Below are 18,797 nucleotides of genomic sequence, written 5' to 3'. Positions count from 1 at the left end.
CTATCACAAAAAGCAATTTCAGAAGTGGACAATTGAATGCCTTATCATGACAGCTCCAGAGTCATAAGAGTCCTGAGTTTCTCCTACTCTTCTGCTTTTCCACCCTAATTAACAAGTAGCATCATGGTCCAAAATGGTGGCTGAAAGTGTTGCTATCACATTTACACATCAGCGAACGGGAAAGCAGAAGAAGGAAGGGAAAATAGGTAATACTTCCTACCAGATCATCTCTACTTTTGGAAATTTCTCAGATGTTCTGCAGGGTACTTCTTCCATCTGATGGCAAGCCCTTAGCAATACAGATATGTCTAGCTACAAAGATGTTCAGGAAATAGAGCATTTCAGCTGAGTACGTTGTTGCCACCAACGAAATTAGGGTCTTGCTACTAACAAAAACAAGGAACTGGAAACATAGAAACCAGATAAGAGGCAATTTAAGATTGGCTAGGCCAAAAAAATCTGGTGGTTAAGACTAGGTTGGTACCAATGAAGTGTTGCTACATGGGACAAATGCTGACGATCCAGCTGATGGGGTGGGCATAGGAGGTGAAAGAAAGGAAGAAGTTTGGATGCCTCCATGGTTTTTGGTCTGAGCCACTAGACATACACAATTCCAATAAGTGAGGTGGAGAATTTCCTCAAACTTTGATTCTGTGTGTATATTAATATCTATGTGCTCACAATATGTCTCAGACATAAATGATCTGCCATTCAACTCCTCTCCACCTTCCAACTCTAATCTTATATTCTTGACACCAAGAATATTCTGCCTCACTGCCTGCATCACTTATTTTAGAACCAGGAGTTTTAGTCTTTTATATTTACTTTCTAATTATTTTTTCTTTGGTAATATTACACATTACTGCCATTTGGTATCATTCATTTTTTTCTTGTACCTTACACAGGGATTCTAGGCCACTCAATAAGCATTCACAAATTATCTGTTGAACAAAATTTGATCTGTGCACTTGCCTTGTTTTCATTCTTTCTAGAAGTTATGACTCATATCGCTATGATAAAAATATCAGAGTTTCACTCTAGGCAGCTCTGGTTTTTGCCAACGACTCCTGTGTCTTATTTGTGCAGAAACTGGAACCTACTACTTAGCCTTACTTCCTACCCACTCTTACTCCCCAAGAGAAAGAGGAGATCCTTCAGATGACTTTCTGTCCCTCTCCACAGGAAGCGAGCTTGCCCTTCCACACCTAACTCACTTATTCTAAATAATATGAGAGTGAAATATTGCCTAAACCAAAAATACCAATAAAAATCACTATTGGCAGGTGACAGGCTTGGGCAAGTATTGGGATTGTTCAGATACTTAAATCTTTAAGAGTGGGAAGTCAAATGAATGTTATACTTATCCTGCCTTTCTCCTACCCTTTTCTCTCCTTCTGATGCCTCTTCTCCGTTTTCAGCCTCTGGTCCTGTCAACACTATTCCTGAATGAACATTTACCCAGAAGTAGTAGTACATCCAGAGACTTAGTAATCCAAGACTTTCAGCTGGGAAACTTCTCCCAAATGGTAGTAGCAATATAAGACCAAGACCTTTGAATGCCTAAAGGGCAGCCCATCCTCCTGCAGAATATGATTCATTTGGGGAGAGCCCTGGCTAACGGCTTGCCAAGAGCATCTTTTCTCTGAAATGAGGCTTTAGATCTGTAATTTTCCTTTGTTATTGCTGGTCCTTAGGTAGTTGGTAACTGTCTCTAGTGGCATTGCCACAGCCAGTAGCTACACACACACACACACACACACACACACACACAGAGAGAGAGAGAGAGAGAGAGAGAGAGACAGGCCAAGAGCCCAAACTGACAGACCATTTTATCCCCTAAAGGGCACTAATTAACTAATTTGACTGAAAACTTCTCCTTGCTATACTAGAGAAAAAAAAAATAGCTTCCAGAATAGAGAATGACAAAACGCCTAAACCCTGATTGAGTCTAAAAGAGACAGGTATTAAAACTACATTAGTTTATCCCCTTTAAAATATTTTATTTTTCCCCTCATGTAGCTATGTTCTTTAATGAGAATAAATGTTTGTGTAAATGTTAAGTATATTTATAGCAAAGAACAGTGTTTTAGTGCAGAGATTCATAGATATCCATAACTAATCATATCTCCCAAGTAATTTTCATTTGCCAATGAACAGAGGCACTTTGATAACTATTCCTTATTATCAGCCACTAAAGTAGGCCATGATTTTTATTCTCATTTAACAGATAAGGAAAGAAATGCACAAAGAGGTGATATAACTGACTCCGCTATTTGAAGATGTGGTAGTGGAGCTGAGATTCGAAATCTCAGCCTCTTCCAACTTCCTGAACCCTAGAGCTATATAGCCGGTTTTGCAATAAGAAAGCCTATTTGTATGACTTTCCATGGGACCCAGAAGTCAAAACCACAACAGTGTAAAAGCAGGAAGACATTGCTTTCTTGGCAGGGTATTTCAAAGGCAGCAACGTTAACCAATTTCAGGGCATTTTGCTATGTTGTGGGGGCTGTCCTGGATAAGCGTGACTAAAAAGTGCTGGAATAAAGAAGTATATTCTTTGAGAACACTGTTAACCTTCTTGTTTTTGAAAAATTAAAATAATCAAGCTGTGTGCTTATTATGAGAGTCCAAAGAAAGGCCTTTCACTTTGAACCCTCTGACCACTTCCTCCTTTACGTCGTAAAATTTCAGTTTGGTCTGAGGATAAATTGTCAACTAAGTTCTGGAACTTATCCAGAAAGTTTCCCTCCTCCCTCCCCCCTACAAGTGATATGATTACATAGAATAATGTCACCAATCTTCTTCAAACTCCACAGACCTTTAACGTGCAGTAAGTTAAGGATGCTTGTGTTCGTGTCCAGCAGAAGCCATCGGCCGTTCTCCACTGTGACGTTGTCGCCATCTTGTGGCAGCCTTTCAGGAAACCAGCTGTGAGTCCTGGACCATCTCCGGCAGAACTGTAAAGGAAAGTTGCCCTGGAAAAGAGAGAGCGGGGTTGGTGGGTTGGCTGGTCTGTTGGTTCGTTGACTGGTTCGTTCATTGTTTTAGGTGGGTTAGTATAAGCACTAAATCAAAATAGAAATTTCTCGAAGGAAGTAAAATTCATTTAAATATTTTAAATGTCTCCATGAAATCGGTTACCTCTCTCTTCTTCATACAACTGACCTAAACATAAAAAAATACGAGAAAGGCAAAATTATACTTGAAGTTCTTCTGTGCCCAGCCCCTGGAATTCTCCAGTAACATGCTGGTAATGTTTTCCTACCTTTTTTTTCCCTCCAGCACAGGCCCCATTCTACCTAACAGATGAGGTTGATTCCATTTATTTTTACAGACATATATTGAATCTTGGACAAAAAGTCATAAATAGCCTGGAATACGGAGAATTAAAATGTTCTGCTTGATGGGTGGCATTTTGCTTTATGTAATTGGTATCATTTTTCACCAGCTCTACTGCCAAGAGTCTCTGTTTTATAGGAACATTCCTCTTCCCAAGTGCTCAGATCTATCCTCCCACTCGGCCTTTTTTGATATTATTGTCGCCTTTCCCCCTGTGCCTGGTGCATCAGTGCCGAACAAAGCCCAGGCAGGCATAGGCAGAATGCCGACTGACTTCGGATGACAAGTAAATAGCCTGGAACCTTTGAGTGAGGGGCAGGGAGTCGTACTGACAGAAGGAGCCAGAAAAGGAAGCACTCCCTCTCCACCCTAGCCTTCAGTCCGTCTCTCAGAACTTTTGGCTTTTCTATTTAATTTATGGTCACTCTGATGTCATATGTTTTTTAAAATAGAGACATAAAAATTACAGAAAGTAGTATTCAGCTCATGTAAGAGGCTGGGAACATGTCTAAATGCCTTGTGAAATTGAGGAAGTATAATTATGATAAATATAATAAAATCAAAATAGAGAAGGTGATTTCTTCCAGGTAATACATATGACATGTGTAAGCCTCTCTCTCCAGTCTTCTTCCCATTCAGATTTCAACCAAATGTGAAGCCCAAGTTCCTATAAAAATGAACTGCCTGGAAGGTCCTCTCGTGACGCGTTAGAGGCAGATGGGAGAAGATCATTAGAAGGGAAGGCATGTTTGTAATATCGACAACTACACCTACACAGAGAATAGTGCTCTACAGTATTTCTGAGAAAGAAAATGGAAAATTGTGTTTCCAGAAGAGCCATTACACTTTCCAGAAGAGGATACAAACCCCAAGGTCAACAGTCATGAGTTGCAAACCCAGCACAATCACTGAGAAGGCTTTGTGATTTTTTCATTTTATACATCTGCAAAGAAATAAAAGTCTATGACTCATCACAATTTAAGAGATGGAAAGAAATAAGGCATAGTGAAAACAAGTTCCAGTATCACAGAAAAAGAATAGGTTATACAGGAGCCTCATTGTGAACTGCAGGAACCACATTCCCCATGGTGACTATCTGTGGGCTGCAGAAGTAGAGGAGAATTTCACTATAGGACAAGCTTCAGGTTGGCAAAATAATAAACAGTACTTCTTATAAGGCTACATATATTATACATTCTTGTAACCCTTTAATTTACTCTCGTAGAATACAGAGAGAAGAAAAGGAAGCAAATCAAAGGAAACTGGAATGAAAGAAGGTGGGAAAAACCAGAGATGGTAAAGTACACTGCAGAACAGGGTGAATCAGGTTATCTATATTGTCAGCTCGGAGTCCATGATGAAAGGGCATTGGAAAAATCCTGAATTTCCAGAAGGCCAGAAATGGAAAAGCCTCTAGCAAAATCCTATCCCATCATCTTACAGATGCTATTTTAGGCAGTGTTCCTTAGAGCTTAATAAAATGCAGACTCCTCAAGTGCCATCATATACCTATGAAATCCACAGCTCAAGAAGTGGGACCCAGAGATCTACAATTTTAATGATCTTCTCAGATGACACTTCTGCATCAAAATTTAAGGATAAATTCAGGGCACAAGCTGGAGGGGAAGGAGATATATCTTTTAAAGGAACCAAAAATTTTTCTCCAAACCAACATCCAAAGCTTAAAGTCTTTGGCCAGGGTCACCCAAAGACTAGCAAGCTAGAAAAGATGATGTGTAGATGAACTATAAGAAATATGAAGAATTCAGCAGCATAACTCTGAGATATTAACCTGGTGGTCAGACCCATAACTCAGTCACAGAGCTACAAAGAAAACCAGGGCTCATGACACACACAGTAAAATGATCTGGAACAACTAGATATTAGTTAGATACTACTAAGTGGGTCAGAGGAAGACTATATAATGGCATTATCCATTAGTTAATTTGAGAACATTTAAAAATTTTTATGATTAGCACAGATATCTGTTATCTAGCTCTCAGGAAGCTTTAGAGACTTTCTTGCTCTGAAGCACCTGCTTATGCCATTTGCTGCCTTCCAGGTGCTATACTTGGCCTGGCCTGTCAACCTTCAAAAATTGCTATACTTGGTTCCAACCTAGTAGGTGGAAAGGTTGCTATATCCCCCAGGTCTTCTGAAACATTTACATTCCTTTTCGTGTTCTCAAGCTCTATTTAATCATATACCAAATGATGAAGAGTGCTACTGTGTTATCTCCACTTTCCAGTGGAGAAAACAAAGGCTCAAAGTGTTTAAATGACGTGTCAAAGTTCATAGCGATGGAGGCAAACTGGAGTCACAAAAAGGAGGCTCCCACCTGAAGTTTTTCCCTCACTGTGGCCTCTCCTGGGATGCTCCTTCCCAAAAGATCTGCACAACTCACTCCCTTACTTAATTGATGTCTCTGCTCAGGTATCACCTCCTTACCTGCATCATTATTTTTAAAAGACACCCCCAATCATTCCTTCTCCCTTAATAATGCTTCATTCTAGTATTAAATCATACAATTTCTTACATATTTGGTTATCACTTATTAAAGTTACTCAAATGAAGCAGGGACTTGGTTTTGGTCATTGTTATATCCCCACCCCCCTAAAAGGTGTCTAGCCCATAGTAGTTGCTTAATGAATGTTTTTGAATAATTTATTAAATTAATCTTATACCTGCTGGCGCCATACATACTTTCACAGACGTCACACACAAACATACACACACCTCTTCCTAATACAATAGGTGAACATACAGGTGCTAAGACTAAAAATGCCATATCCCCTAGGTCTTCTGAAACATTTACATTCCTTTTCGTGTTCTCAAGCTCTATTTAAATATATACCAAATGATGAAGAGTGCTACTTAACTGGAACCTGAGACTCAGTTCTGAACTCATAAAATCTTCCACCAGTGCTTTCTTTCACCTTAAGTTTCTCTAGTCAATGTGACCAATTTCAAATAAATACAGATGTTTAAGCACTCAGTTTCAAGAAACCTAAGCTTCTTTGTGCCCTGAATTCCCCTTACCATAACAAAGATATCTTGAAATGTATAAATGTTTATTGATGTACTCATGCTTTTACACAAAATAATGACTAAATACTAAAAAAATCTAAAAATTAATGCAGCCTCCGCTGCTTAACAGCTACCTGGGGAAGTGGAAGGGCAGTATATCTCTATGATTGCAAGTTGTCAGTGTAATCCATGATTACAGGCATGTTGCCATAAGAATTTTAGCTCTCCTACATTTTCACAGTTAACAGAGCTAGTGGTATCATTCCCTCCCAGGGAAATGTTCCATGAAACAGTGAGGATGGCTCCCCTTCCAACATCTTCATCCTTCAATCCGTGTCACTTTGATCCAATTGAGAAAAAAATTCCAACAGCATTGATTAAAGATTTTGTCAATATATTTGAGAATGTCTCTGTTGATACCAACATATTTTTGGTGAAGGCCATGTTCTGTGTCAACGACCCAGCTTACTTCCACCTAATATAAGCTCTTTCCTATATAGTTCCCAAGACGCTCAGTCTTTAGCTTTAGTGTTCTTCCTTGAGATAAACACATCACTCATTCTTATTCTGCAGATGAAGAAAATCATTTCCTAATAGGGATATGGAGGCAGGCATGAAATATAGACATAAGAATTTCCCAGAATATGACCTCATCTTTGCATATAGCCCCAAATAAACCCAAAAAAAGGCAAGAAAAAAACTTTCCTGCCTCAGCTAGGAAGCTTATGCAATTTGTTTTCTTCTTCAGCATGTCAGCACTTCACTGAACTTCAGGGAATGTGCAGTGTCTGCAAATCTTACATGTCACCTTAAATGTACTTACGACACCACCAGAGTTATCTTGAAAGAAGTCATTGATCAGCAAGTTGGAACACCCGGCAAAGCAAAGACCTATTAGTGAGCGTATGCATTGAGCTGGGGTGGCAGAGGAGGAGGGGTATGGGAATCTCTCTAATCACAGTATCTTCTGGATGACAAGGACAAGAAAGAACTGTTCTGACACCTCACCAGAATGTCTTCTTCCTCAGCATCCAAATCCTGGAAATAGGAAAAGACAAGTCCCTGTAACCACGTTCTCTACTCCGTATCCTTCTCTATTTTCTCCAAAGCATTCATCTCTACTTAATACAATGTATCCTGGTTTATAATCAGTCAACCCCTGATAGAATATAAGCTTCACAAGGATGTCTTGATTTTCTGCTGTATCCCTAGTACCTACAACAATGCCAGGCATCTATCTGCTACCCCAAAACTATGTTTGAATGAATAAATGGTCAATTCTTATTTGGACTTATAATCATAATGCCATAATTTAAAATCCTCTAATAACTGAAATAATGTGATATGAAGCTATAGTTTAATTTTATTCTTTTCTTCTTTACATTCACGTTTTAATTTTTACAAAACAAATTTTATTTACTGTTTGTGACATTTTTCACTACATTATAGATAGAACATCCTCTTTCTTTCTGACATAAATATCATTCATATACCCTTCTTAATTGGTGGGTGTTATATTTGCATGTTACTTCTCAACTAACTTACAATTTATGTTGGGAAAGTTTACACTTTTTTCTTGTTTTTATTCCTTGATTTTTCCTACCAAATAGCTAATTGATTATCTTCATACCATTTATTGAACAACATTTATTCTCCCAATTAATCCTCTTGGCTATTTTAATAGTTGAATTATAATGTTGGATGATATTAAACCTATTGGCCAATTAAAATCTGAAACCCTTTGTGTATGAGCTAATATAAAGGCATTTCTCCCAAATAAATGTGACCTCATCCTTGTTCTTAAGGTACTTATATTGTCATTTAGAAAAAAATACAAATAGCCAGATAATTAAAGTGTGATTGATTTAAAAACTAAAGGCATAACCAAGATGCTACAGGAGTTCAGAGAACTGGATGGCTGGCCATGGTGGAGATGGCCTTACAGGGAAAATCAAGTGCATTAAACATCGTTTTCTAATTTTAATCTGGACACAACAGATAATGTAACACAGGCTGAGATTATTTCAGCTGATTATAAAACAAAAGATACTCAGTGTAGAAAAGTCAACTATCTACAAATCCAGGATTATGAATAGAGCCCCTAAACTATAATCTAATAACTCTTTAGGGAACAAAAAGGAAATTGAATTAGTTTGGCATAATTTATTCTTACTGACCTCATGTGAGCTCTAACTGATCACTTTCTTTTCTTGGTGCTTATAAACCGCTCATGATTACAAGATAACATGAGAAAGTCCTTCCACACTGCACTGTCTAGCACGTGGAATACTCAGAGAAATGTCAACAGTGCTTTTTGTCAGAGATTCCTGCCCAGTTCAAACTGACCATTTCTCATCTTTAGAAAACAGGAAATTCATTGGCTTATCTCTAGGCTCTATACACTTCCCATCCTCTGCTATTTCTCAAAGATCATTGACACCACCTCAGTGCTTCATATGTCTAAGTTCTTAGCACTCTTAAGCTTCAGAGGATTATCAAAGTCTGCAGATAGGACAAATTTACAGTCTTCCTTTATCCTTTCCTCTATTTGAATCTTCAAATCTCCTTTAATAGCATATCTCCTGAATTTTAAGTCTGAAGAACTTTCCACTTGTGGGAGAAAAAAAATGATAATGATAGCTACTAATTTTTGAATGTCTCTAATGTCCCAAGCATAATGCTATACATTTTACTTACAGTGTCACTAATCCTTATGTGAACCCTGAATATCTGAGATGGGTCTCAGTTAATTTAGAAAGTTTATTTTGCCAAGGTTGAGGATGCATGTCTGTGACATAGCCTCAGCAGGTCCTGATGACACGTGCTCAAGGTAGTTGGGACACAGCTTGGTTTTACACATTTTAGGAAGACATGAGACATCAATCAATATATGTAAGATGTACCTTGGTTCCATCCGGGACAACTTGAAGCACGGAGGGAGTTTCCAGGTCACAGGTAAATGAGAGACAAATGATTTCAATTTTTAAAGTTTCCAATTAGCTTTTTCAAAGCAGACAATCAGACATGCATCTATCTCTGTGAGTAGAGGGATAACTTCGACTAGAACGGGAGGCAGGTTTGCCCTACGCAGTTCCCAGCTTGACTTTTCCCGTTAGCTTAGAGATTTGGGAGACCCCAAGGTTTATTTTCCTTTCATACTTACAACTAAAAAATGTAGATACTACTCTTTCCACTTAAAGTTTAATTAATAATAATAGCCAACATCTACTGAGCACACTTAACAGGTATTATCTCAATCACAGACTCTTTTCAGACTGCTCTCCAGGAACTACACAGTAGATGGATCCCTACCTTCAACAAATGTTCATTGAGCACCCACTACACACCCGGCGCAAAACAAATTCCTGACCTCATGGAGCTTATATTTTAGGGAGATAACAGGCAAATATGTAAAACTAATAGTGTGCTCTGAAGAAAAAAAGAAACAGGGTGAAATGGATCAGAAGTGCCAGGGTGGGAAGAGCTATTTGATATGGAGTGATCAGGGACTGCCCTGCTTGGATTGGATTGCGATTGGAGTGGAGAAGCAGAGTATGAGCCAGAGGCTATCGAGGGAGGACCTGGAAGAAGGAGTGTGCTTGGAGCACTGCAGATGCAGCAAGAAGGACAGATGGGCGGCTGGCCCTGAAAGAAGGAATGCTATCCAGCCAGACAGCCTTTCTACTGATGCAACAAGAAACTGCACAAAGACCTGGGAAGACACCAAGTTCTTCATATGTCATAGAAAAAAGAATCAAGTAAAACACTCAGTATATATAACAAGGTAAATAATCAAGTAAAACACTCAGTATATATAACTCAGTAAAACATATAACAAGGTAAGCAAACTACAATTCACAACCTACTATTTTGATATTGGCACATAGCCCACCCACTTTTTTGATATTGGCACAAGGCACATGACAATTCATTTACATATTGTTTATGGATGTTTTCAGTTTGCGATGGAGGCAACATGGCCCACAAAGCCTAAAATATTTACTATCTGGCTTTTTATAGAAAAAGCTTGGGGACCCCGGGTATATTCCATTTCATACTATCAGCATAGTACCGATAATATGCTCAGTATAGTACATCTGTAGTACATCAGTATTAAAACGTGCAAAATGGAACTTTCTATAATTGAAAATGAGTAATTATAATACCTGACAGTTCATGGACTGCAAGCAAAAACATCTTAGTGAAGGATATACATTAAAGTACTGGAAGCTAATTCAATTCTTCCCATTGTTCAGTATACAATAAGCCACACTCACATGCATGCACATGAATACATACACATACACACATACACACACACACACAGAGCCAAATCAGAAGATTGACAGATACATGCTAGCCTTTTTCACAGAGCTGACACACTGCCATTTAACCAGCGAGCATTGAGCACGTGTTTGTGTTCCCAGTCACCAGTAAGAGACAAGGTTAACATTTTAAGTGATGGACTACAACATGTTATTTCCCCATGCAGTGGACCCGTGACTGCACCATCTTCGAAAACACTTAACTTCAGTGATTGAATACACAGGAGCGTACTTTCCCTGCTATGAACGTTTGACAGCTCCTAGGTTTCATATACTAGGAAACCCTTTTTTTTCTTCCTTTGCTTTTTTTTCCTGTCTTTATACCTGAAGGGAAGCAAAATGAATATGGGTAGCAAAGGAAAAAGGAAAAAGCCCAGAAAATGAAAACCAGCTTATAAGCTTCAGTGTATTTTAAAATAAAAGTATTCACTGCCATCTGCTCTAATTACTTCTAATGTTTGGGCTACCGTCTTCATACAATAGAAATAATGATCTCCTCAAGGGCAAAAAAAAAAATTATTTTGTAGGGAAACAAACAAAAGTTGATTATATTTAGCTCCCAGACTAAAGAAGCATCAAGCTAGTTTGCAGTAAACAATCAATTAGGAGAATGGGTAGGTCTCCGATTAGCACTAACAAATTAGATCCCCTTGGTGGTTCCCCACCTTTTCTTCTTTTCTTGCCTTTTTGGAAGAGCTGTGCATAAAACTCACAGAAGGCAAAGAGCTGATTAGGCATATTTCTTGGTCTAAGGTTATTCCACACAAATTCCTTACATTTGATCAGAGCCAGATAAGGCCAAGTCTTCTCCCTGTCTTCTTGTTGACATTAGACATGTCCCAGTTTTAATACTGAATATAGGGCTGGGTATTCTACCAAGACTTCGGATTACCTCATGGGGTGAACTGCTTAGGGGCCACCACAGACTTGAACTCCTCTAAAGAAGCTAGAGCACACTTAGCCTCAGTAAAGTCTCCAGGAACAAAAATGATGCAGGCCAGGTCCATTCCTCAGATTTAAGGGAAATATATACAGCCCAGGAAGACATGGAATAGATTTCTACAATCCCAGCAGGAGGAATGTCACTTCCACAAAGGCTGAGTCTAGTGACCTTCTCAAATCCTCAAATTCAAACATACTACTTGTATGAAGCAGAATTCTGAGATGTCCTAGGATTCTGACCCACTGGTGTACATACCCTATGTAGTCTTCTTCCCTTCAGCAGAAGCAGAGCCTGTGAATATGATGGGCTATCACTCCCATGATTAGGTTATATTATATGGTAATGATGCTAGAATTATGCAGATATGATTAAGAGATCGGCTGACTTTGAGTTATTCAAAAGGGAGACTGCCTTTACCTAATTGGGTGAGTCCTTAAGAGAGAGATTCTCCCACTGGCCTTGAAGGAGTAACCTGCCATGTGGCTTGGAGGAGACCATGAGGCTAGGACCGAAGAACAGCCTTTACTTGCTGAAAGTGGTTGCAGCCAAACAGCCAGCAGGAAAATGAAGACCTACATCCTATATTCACAAGGAAATGACTTTCACTAACAACCTGAATGAGCTTGGAGGAAGACCTTGAATTCCAGATGAGAACATAGCCAGGTTGACACTTTGATTTCAGCCTTGAGAGACCTTGAGCAGAGAACCCAGCTACTCTGTGACCAGATTTAAAAAATAATAATAATAGATTTAGGGGATACAAGTGCAGTTTTTGCTACACGGATAGACTGCATAGTGGTAAAGTCTGGGCTTTCAGTGTGATCAACACATGAAGAGTATACATTGTATCCATTAAGTAATTTTTTGTCCCTTACTTCCTTCCCACCCTCCCACCCTTTTAAGCCTCCAGTGTCTATTATTCCACTACATCCATGTGTACACATTATTGAGCTCCCACTTATAAGTGAGAACATATGGAATTTGACTTTCTGAGTTACTTAATGGTTCCATCCATGTTGCTGCAATGGCCATTTCACTCTTTTTTATTGCTGAGTAGAATTCCAACGTATGTATGTGTGGTGATTTTCTTTATCCAATCATTTATCAATGGAAACTTAGGTTGATTCCATATCTTTGCTATTGTGAACAATGTTGAGATAAACACATGAATGCAGGTATCTTTTTGATATAAAAATTTCTTTTCCTTTGGGTAGATATGCAGCAGTGTGATTACTAGATCGAATGGTACTTCTATTTTTATTTCTTGAGAAATTGCCATGCTGTTTTCCATAAAGGTTGTACTAATTTACATTCCCACTAATAGTATATACATGCTCCCTTTTCTCAGTATCCTCACCATCATCTCTTATAGGTTGACTTTTTAATAAGAGCCATTATGACTGGTAAAAGATGATATCCCACTGTGGTTTTAACTTTCATTTACTCTGATGATTACTAATGTTGAGTTTTTTTTTCACATGCTTATTTGCCATTTGTGTGTCTTCTTTTGAAAAATGTCTGTTCCTCTCCTTCGCCTACTTTTTAATAGGGTTATTTTGGTGGTTTTTGTTTTTATTGAGTTGTTTGAGCTCCTTGCAGATACTAGATATCAATCCTCTGTTGTATGCATAGTTTGCAAATATTTTCTACTATTCTGCAGGTTGTCTGTTCATTCTGTTGATTACTTATTTTGCTGTGCAGAAGGTTTTTAGTTTTACTAGGTCCCATTTGTCTATTTTTGGTTTTCTTGCATTTGCTTCTGAGGTCTTAGTCATAAATTCTTTGCCTAGGCCCATATCCAAAAGAGTTTTTCCTAGCTTTTCTTCTAGGATTTTTATATTTTTGAGTATTACATTTAAGCCTTCAATCCATCTTGAGTTAATTTTTGTATAAGGTGAAAAATAGGGGTTCAGTTTCATTCTTCTGCATATGGCAGTGCAATTTCCCAGCACCACTTATTGAGTAGGGTGACCTTTCCCCACTGTATGTTTTTGTTGGCTTTGTCAAAGATTAGTTGGCTATAGGCATGTGACCTTATTTCTGGGTTGTCTATTCTATTCCATTGATCTATGTGCCTATTTTAATACTAGTACCATGCTGTTTTGGTTACCATAGCCTTATGGTATAATTTGAAGTCGGGTATTATGATACCTCCAGCTTTGTTCTTTTATCTTAGGATTGCTTTAGCTAGTTGGGCACTTTTTTGGTTCCATATGAATTTGAGGATTCTTTTTCTAACTCTGTGAAAAGTGATGTTGGCATTTTGATAGAAATTCCATAGAATCTGTAAATTGTTTTCAATCCATGAGCATGAGAATTTTTCCATTTGTTTGTGTCATCCACAACTTCTTTCACCAATGTTTTGTAATTTTCCTTGTAGAGGTCTTTCACCTTTCTCCTCAGAAAATGTATTCCTAAATATTTTATTTGGTTTTTCATGTTCCCAGACTTCTGATCTATAGGATCATGGATAATAAATTGGCATTGTTTTAGGCCACTAAGATGGTGGTCATTTGTTATGCAGAAACAGAAAATTAACATCCCACCATAAGGACCTTCTTGAGATAACGATTTTCACAGAGAACATGTTTAGGTTTTTCCCTCTTTATTAAAGTTACCGCTCGAAAGCATAAATGACAGCAAGATCAAGGTGTGGTGCCAGTGCTAGGCAGAAGGACAGGTCATTCTCTCACTGCATAAACTTTCCTTACACAGGACATACAAAAAGGAATTTTTCAATTTATGATGCCACAAAATGTAAAGTAAGACCTAATGTAGACCTTTCTTTTGCTCAGAAAGAATTATGACTACCAAAAATATACAGTAAATACCACAACGACTTCTATGTAGTCACTATTACTCTCTATCTAGGCTAAAGAAATGAAAAGGCTTTCTGATCCTGAACACAACCAGGATATGTGTCCCTATGGAGATAATAAAGTTTTTTTTTTTTGCTTGCTTGTTTGTTGTTTTTTTAAGACAGGGTCTCACTCTACACCCAGGCTGGAGTGCAGAGGTGCAGTCTCAACTCACTGAAGCCTCGATCTCCTGGGCTCAAGCAATCCTCCCACCCCACCCTTCTGAGTAGCTGGGACTACAGGCACACACCACCACACCCAGCTAATTTTTGTATATTTCTGTAGAGACAAGTTTTTGCCATGTTTCCCAGGCTGGTCCCAAGTTCCTGAGCTCAAGCCGTCCATCCAGCTCAGCCTCCCAAAGCTCTGGAATTACAGGTGTGAGCCAACCACACCCAGCCCAATATGAAGAATTTTTAAAGGCCCATATTCTGACTCTACTTCTGAGAATGATTTTGAATATAAATGGCATGAAAAACACCACTCTTCCACTAGCATTGCTTCCTGAGAGAAGGATTTTCTTTTTTAATTTCTCACTTCAAAAAAGAAAGAAAGATAAGACAATGTATTTCAGGGAAAAACCAAGGTCAGAAACAGCAGAAACTCATTCCATACCTGGTATCTTCATTAGCCTTCACCAAACAACTTTTTCCTCATTCTTTAAGCTTCAGGTTAGATATTAATGTACTTTTTAGAGAGGAAAAGAAATTCATTTGTTTATCATCAAAGCAGCATCATGTGTCCTTACGCTTTCATGCATGTGTTGCCTGGTATTTGATAATATGCAAAGTTATTTGTGTTAATGCTAATACCACGAAATTATCCATTGTACGTAAAGAAGGAGAAAACCCAGAAAGATGTTTCAGAGGTGAGGATGAAATCTCAAAAACCTAAAATTTGAGAAACTTGCTTGTGCACTGTGATGCAGATGCTTTCGTTGTACAGGCAGATTTTGTTGAATAAAACCATCACCCTCATCTCTGTGAACATTCACTGGGTGCTCACTCTGAGCCAGGAACCGTGGTACCTAGCCTTGTCTCCATGAATACATAATTGAATTTCTAAGCTCTTAGAGCCCAGTTTCAAATGCATTGTTCCCTTTAGTCCAAACACATCCGCCACACATTGTCCCTTTTCTGCCAAACCCTGTTTGTTGGTTCCAAGTGTAATGAATCATTTACTGACTTGAGCAACATTAGAGGTAAAAACCAAGGTTAAAATGTAGAGGTAATTAAATAACACCAACTACCAGTAACAGCAGTCCAGGCAAAAGAGGAAATAGATCCAGAGATTTCAGAAAGGGCAATCTGATAGGAACCCTCCAGGTCAGGATCAAAACCGCATGCCACTTTGACATGATAGAAAAAAAATCTGCTTTTTATTTTTTTCAAAATTTATACGCCAGTTATTAATATGGGAAGAAGCAGTGAGCAAGCAGGTGGTAACATAAATACTCCAGCGATTAAAAATAAAACATACCAAAATCAACTATCAGGTTTTTAATACATCAAAACATTAATGTAAAGCTGGTTTTTTTTTAAACGCATCTAATTTATTGCTTTCACTGTTCATGAAGAAGATTAATAAAATATATGCATTTCTTTTGCCACACACTCTTCTTTGGAGAAAACTCCAGAAAGCAAACATTATCCAAAGCCCTTCCAAAAATTCATAAAGCTCAATATAACTTCCATATAGCAAAATGCACTTTAATCATTTACTTTACAGTCACCTGGAATTCATTGCATACAATTCACATAATGTATAAACTTGGGCATATAACATACACACATACGTTTATACAAAATTCCCTTTTTATGTGTCCTCAAAGGCAGAAAACTCAGAATCTTTGGTGAATACTAAGCAATCCACAGGCATAATATTTTTCCAGGAAGTCCCTCATACTTTTGGCAATCCAAAAGCCACAAAGACCCCCATGAAACAAGACTTAAAGCAGCAATAATCAACTACCTTGGGATTCAAGGCTGAATTAACTTAATAAACCATATTAAAGGTTTCTCAAGAGGCCACAACACCTTACAGACACATGTTCAAAATACCTTTTTCCAGAATTCCCCCAACTTCAACTTGCTGAGGATTAATTATTCATGTGGCTCTGTTTTGCTTTAAAAAAAAAAAGAAAGAGAGAGAGAGATTTCTTCTTTCCACATTTTCTCAACTATAAGGAACATAGCTCCCAAGAAGCATCTGTGTTAGTTCAGGGTTAATAAAAGCTTAGCTATCTGTTCCAATATCTCATTTTATAAATGTGAAACTCAATGACTAACAAAAGATTACCCAATGAATTGAATAGGGGTAGGTTAGGACAAACACAAAATCAAAGTGATTTTTTTGTTTTTTAATTTTTTCTTGATAGAGCAATCACTATTCATCCCAGTATGGATGAATCACATCACATACCCCATAAAAAAGGGAGCAAGCATATAGCACAGCTTTCTATTATTCTACCATTTCCTGTTCATTGATAGCCTTTTGATATCCCCCATCCAAAAGAAGTTTCCCTTAGCTGGGTTGTACCTAAAGTTATGTGTGTGTGTGTGTGTGTGTGTGTGTGTGTGTGTGCGCGCGCGTGCGCACGCATGTGCATTTGTTTTAGAAAATTGTGAAAGAAAAAAAATAAATACGTTTTAATCAATCACCATGAACCAGAAAGAATTAACTTACCTTCTGACTTCCTTTTCTTTCCCATTATATTCAGCCTGTTTGCAAGTCTTTAAGCTCCTCATGAGGGCAAACCAAAGCAAACCTAAACCATCCTTAGTTTAAAGAATTATTTTAAACCTTTTGAACAATTTGAGAATATTTAATGACAATGTAATAGGCATAGACTTGAAAGCTTGACCTATTCCCTAAGCAACCAAGGTGATAAGACACCGAAAGTATGTTTAGAGGATAGGAGGTCAACATAGAAAATAAATGAAGCTTAACCTGGTTGGAATTGGACACCATTAGTCTAAGTGAAGTAACTCAGGAATCAAAAATCAAACATTGTATGTTCTCACTCACAAGTGGGAGCTAAGCTATGAGGTTGCAAAGGCATAAGAATGACACAATGAACTTTGGAGACTCAGGGGAAAGGGTAAAAGAGGGGTGAGGGATAAAAGACTACACATTGGATACAGTGCACGCTATTTGGGTGATGGGTGCACCAAAATCTAGGAAATCACCACTAAAGAATGTATGCATGTAACCAAACACCACCTGTTTCCCAAAAGCCTATTGAAATAAAAAATAAAGAAAAGGAAATTAGAACACAGATGCAGAAGAAAGACGATGTGAAGATACAAGAAAAGACAGCCATCTGCAAGCCAAGGAGAGAGGTTCAGAAGAAACAGACCTTACCAACACCTTGATGTTAGATTTCCAGCCTACAGAATTGTAAGAAAATAGATTTCTCATATTTAAACAAAGAAAACTAAATAAATAAAATTTTAAAATAAAACATAAAAAATAAAATAAATGAAGCTTCATTACATTTTGGAGATTAAGCAAGAGAATTGAATTTTAGAGGTAGAACTTAAGCTAATTTATAATTCATGTAAAAGATGTTTCTTTGTTTTTACATAGAATAACATTCATGACATTGTATTTGATAATTATTTCCTGGATATGACACCAAAAATAGTACAATCAATGAATCAATCAATTGGACTTCATCAAAATTAAAATCTTTTGTGTATCAAAGGAAATCATCAATAGAGGGACAAGGCAACCCAGAGAGTTGGAGAAAATATTTGCTAATTATACATCTGATAAGAGATTAATATCCAGAATATACAAAGAACTTCTATAGCTCAACAACAACCATAACAACAAAACCTGATTTTTTAAACGGGTAAAGGACTTGAATGGAAATTTTTTCAAAGAAGATATACAATGGCCAATGAGCACATGAAGATGTTCATCACTAATTATGAGGAAAATGTACCTCAAAACCACTAGATAATACTTTGTATCCATTAAGACATCTATCAGCAAAAAACAGGGGAAAAAAATCCAAGTGCAGTCCCAGCTACACAGGAGGCTGGGGCAGAGGATTGCTTGAATCCAGGAGTTCTGTGCTGTAGTACCGTACTATGCACTAAGCATGTCCGAACTAAGTTCAGCATCAATATGGTGACCTCTCCGGAGCAGTGGACCACCCCATTGCCTCAGGAAGAATGAACTGACCCAGGCCAGAAAAAGTGCAGGTCACAACTCCTGTGCTGATCACGAGAGTAGTTGAAGCATGCCTGTGAATAGCCACAGCACTCCAGCCAGGACAACACAGCAAGACCCTGTCTC

General features: G+C 38.0%; 1 protein-coding gene across 1 annotated transcript in view; it reads right to left on the bottom strand.

Moving 5' to 3' along the window:
* The window catches only part of PKHD1 (PKHD1 ciliary IPT domain containing fibrocystin/polyductin), a 364,705-nt gene that overhangs the window by 220,547 nt on the left and 125,361 nt on the right, over positions 1–18,797 (bottom strand). Inside the window, exon 35 of the mRNA XM_037727929.1 lies at positions 2,819–2,975. Within this exon, the coding sequence (XP_037583857.1) occupies positions 2,819–2,975 (157 nt within the window). The remainder of the gene's footprint in view (positions 1–2,818; positions 2,976–18,797) is intronic.

The sequence above is a fragment of the Cebus imitator genome, unplaced genomic scaffold, assembly GCF_001604975.1.
Source record: "Cebus imitator isolate Cc_AM_T3 unplaced genomic scaffold, Cebus_imitator-1.0 Scaffold248, whole genome shotgun sequence".
Lineage (NCBI taxonomy): Eukaryota > Metazoa > Chordata > Mammalia > Primates > Cebidae > Cebus > Cebus imitator.
Note: the sequence above shows the minus strand (reverse complement) of the source record. Positions and strands in the feature narration are given on the sequence as shown.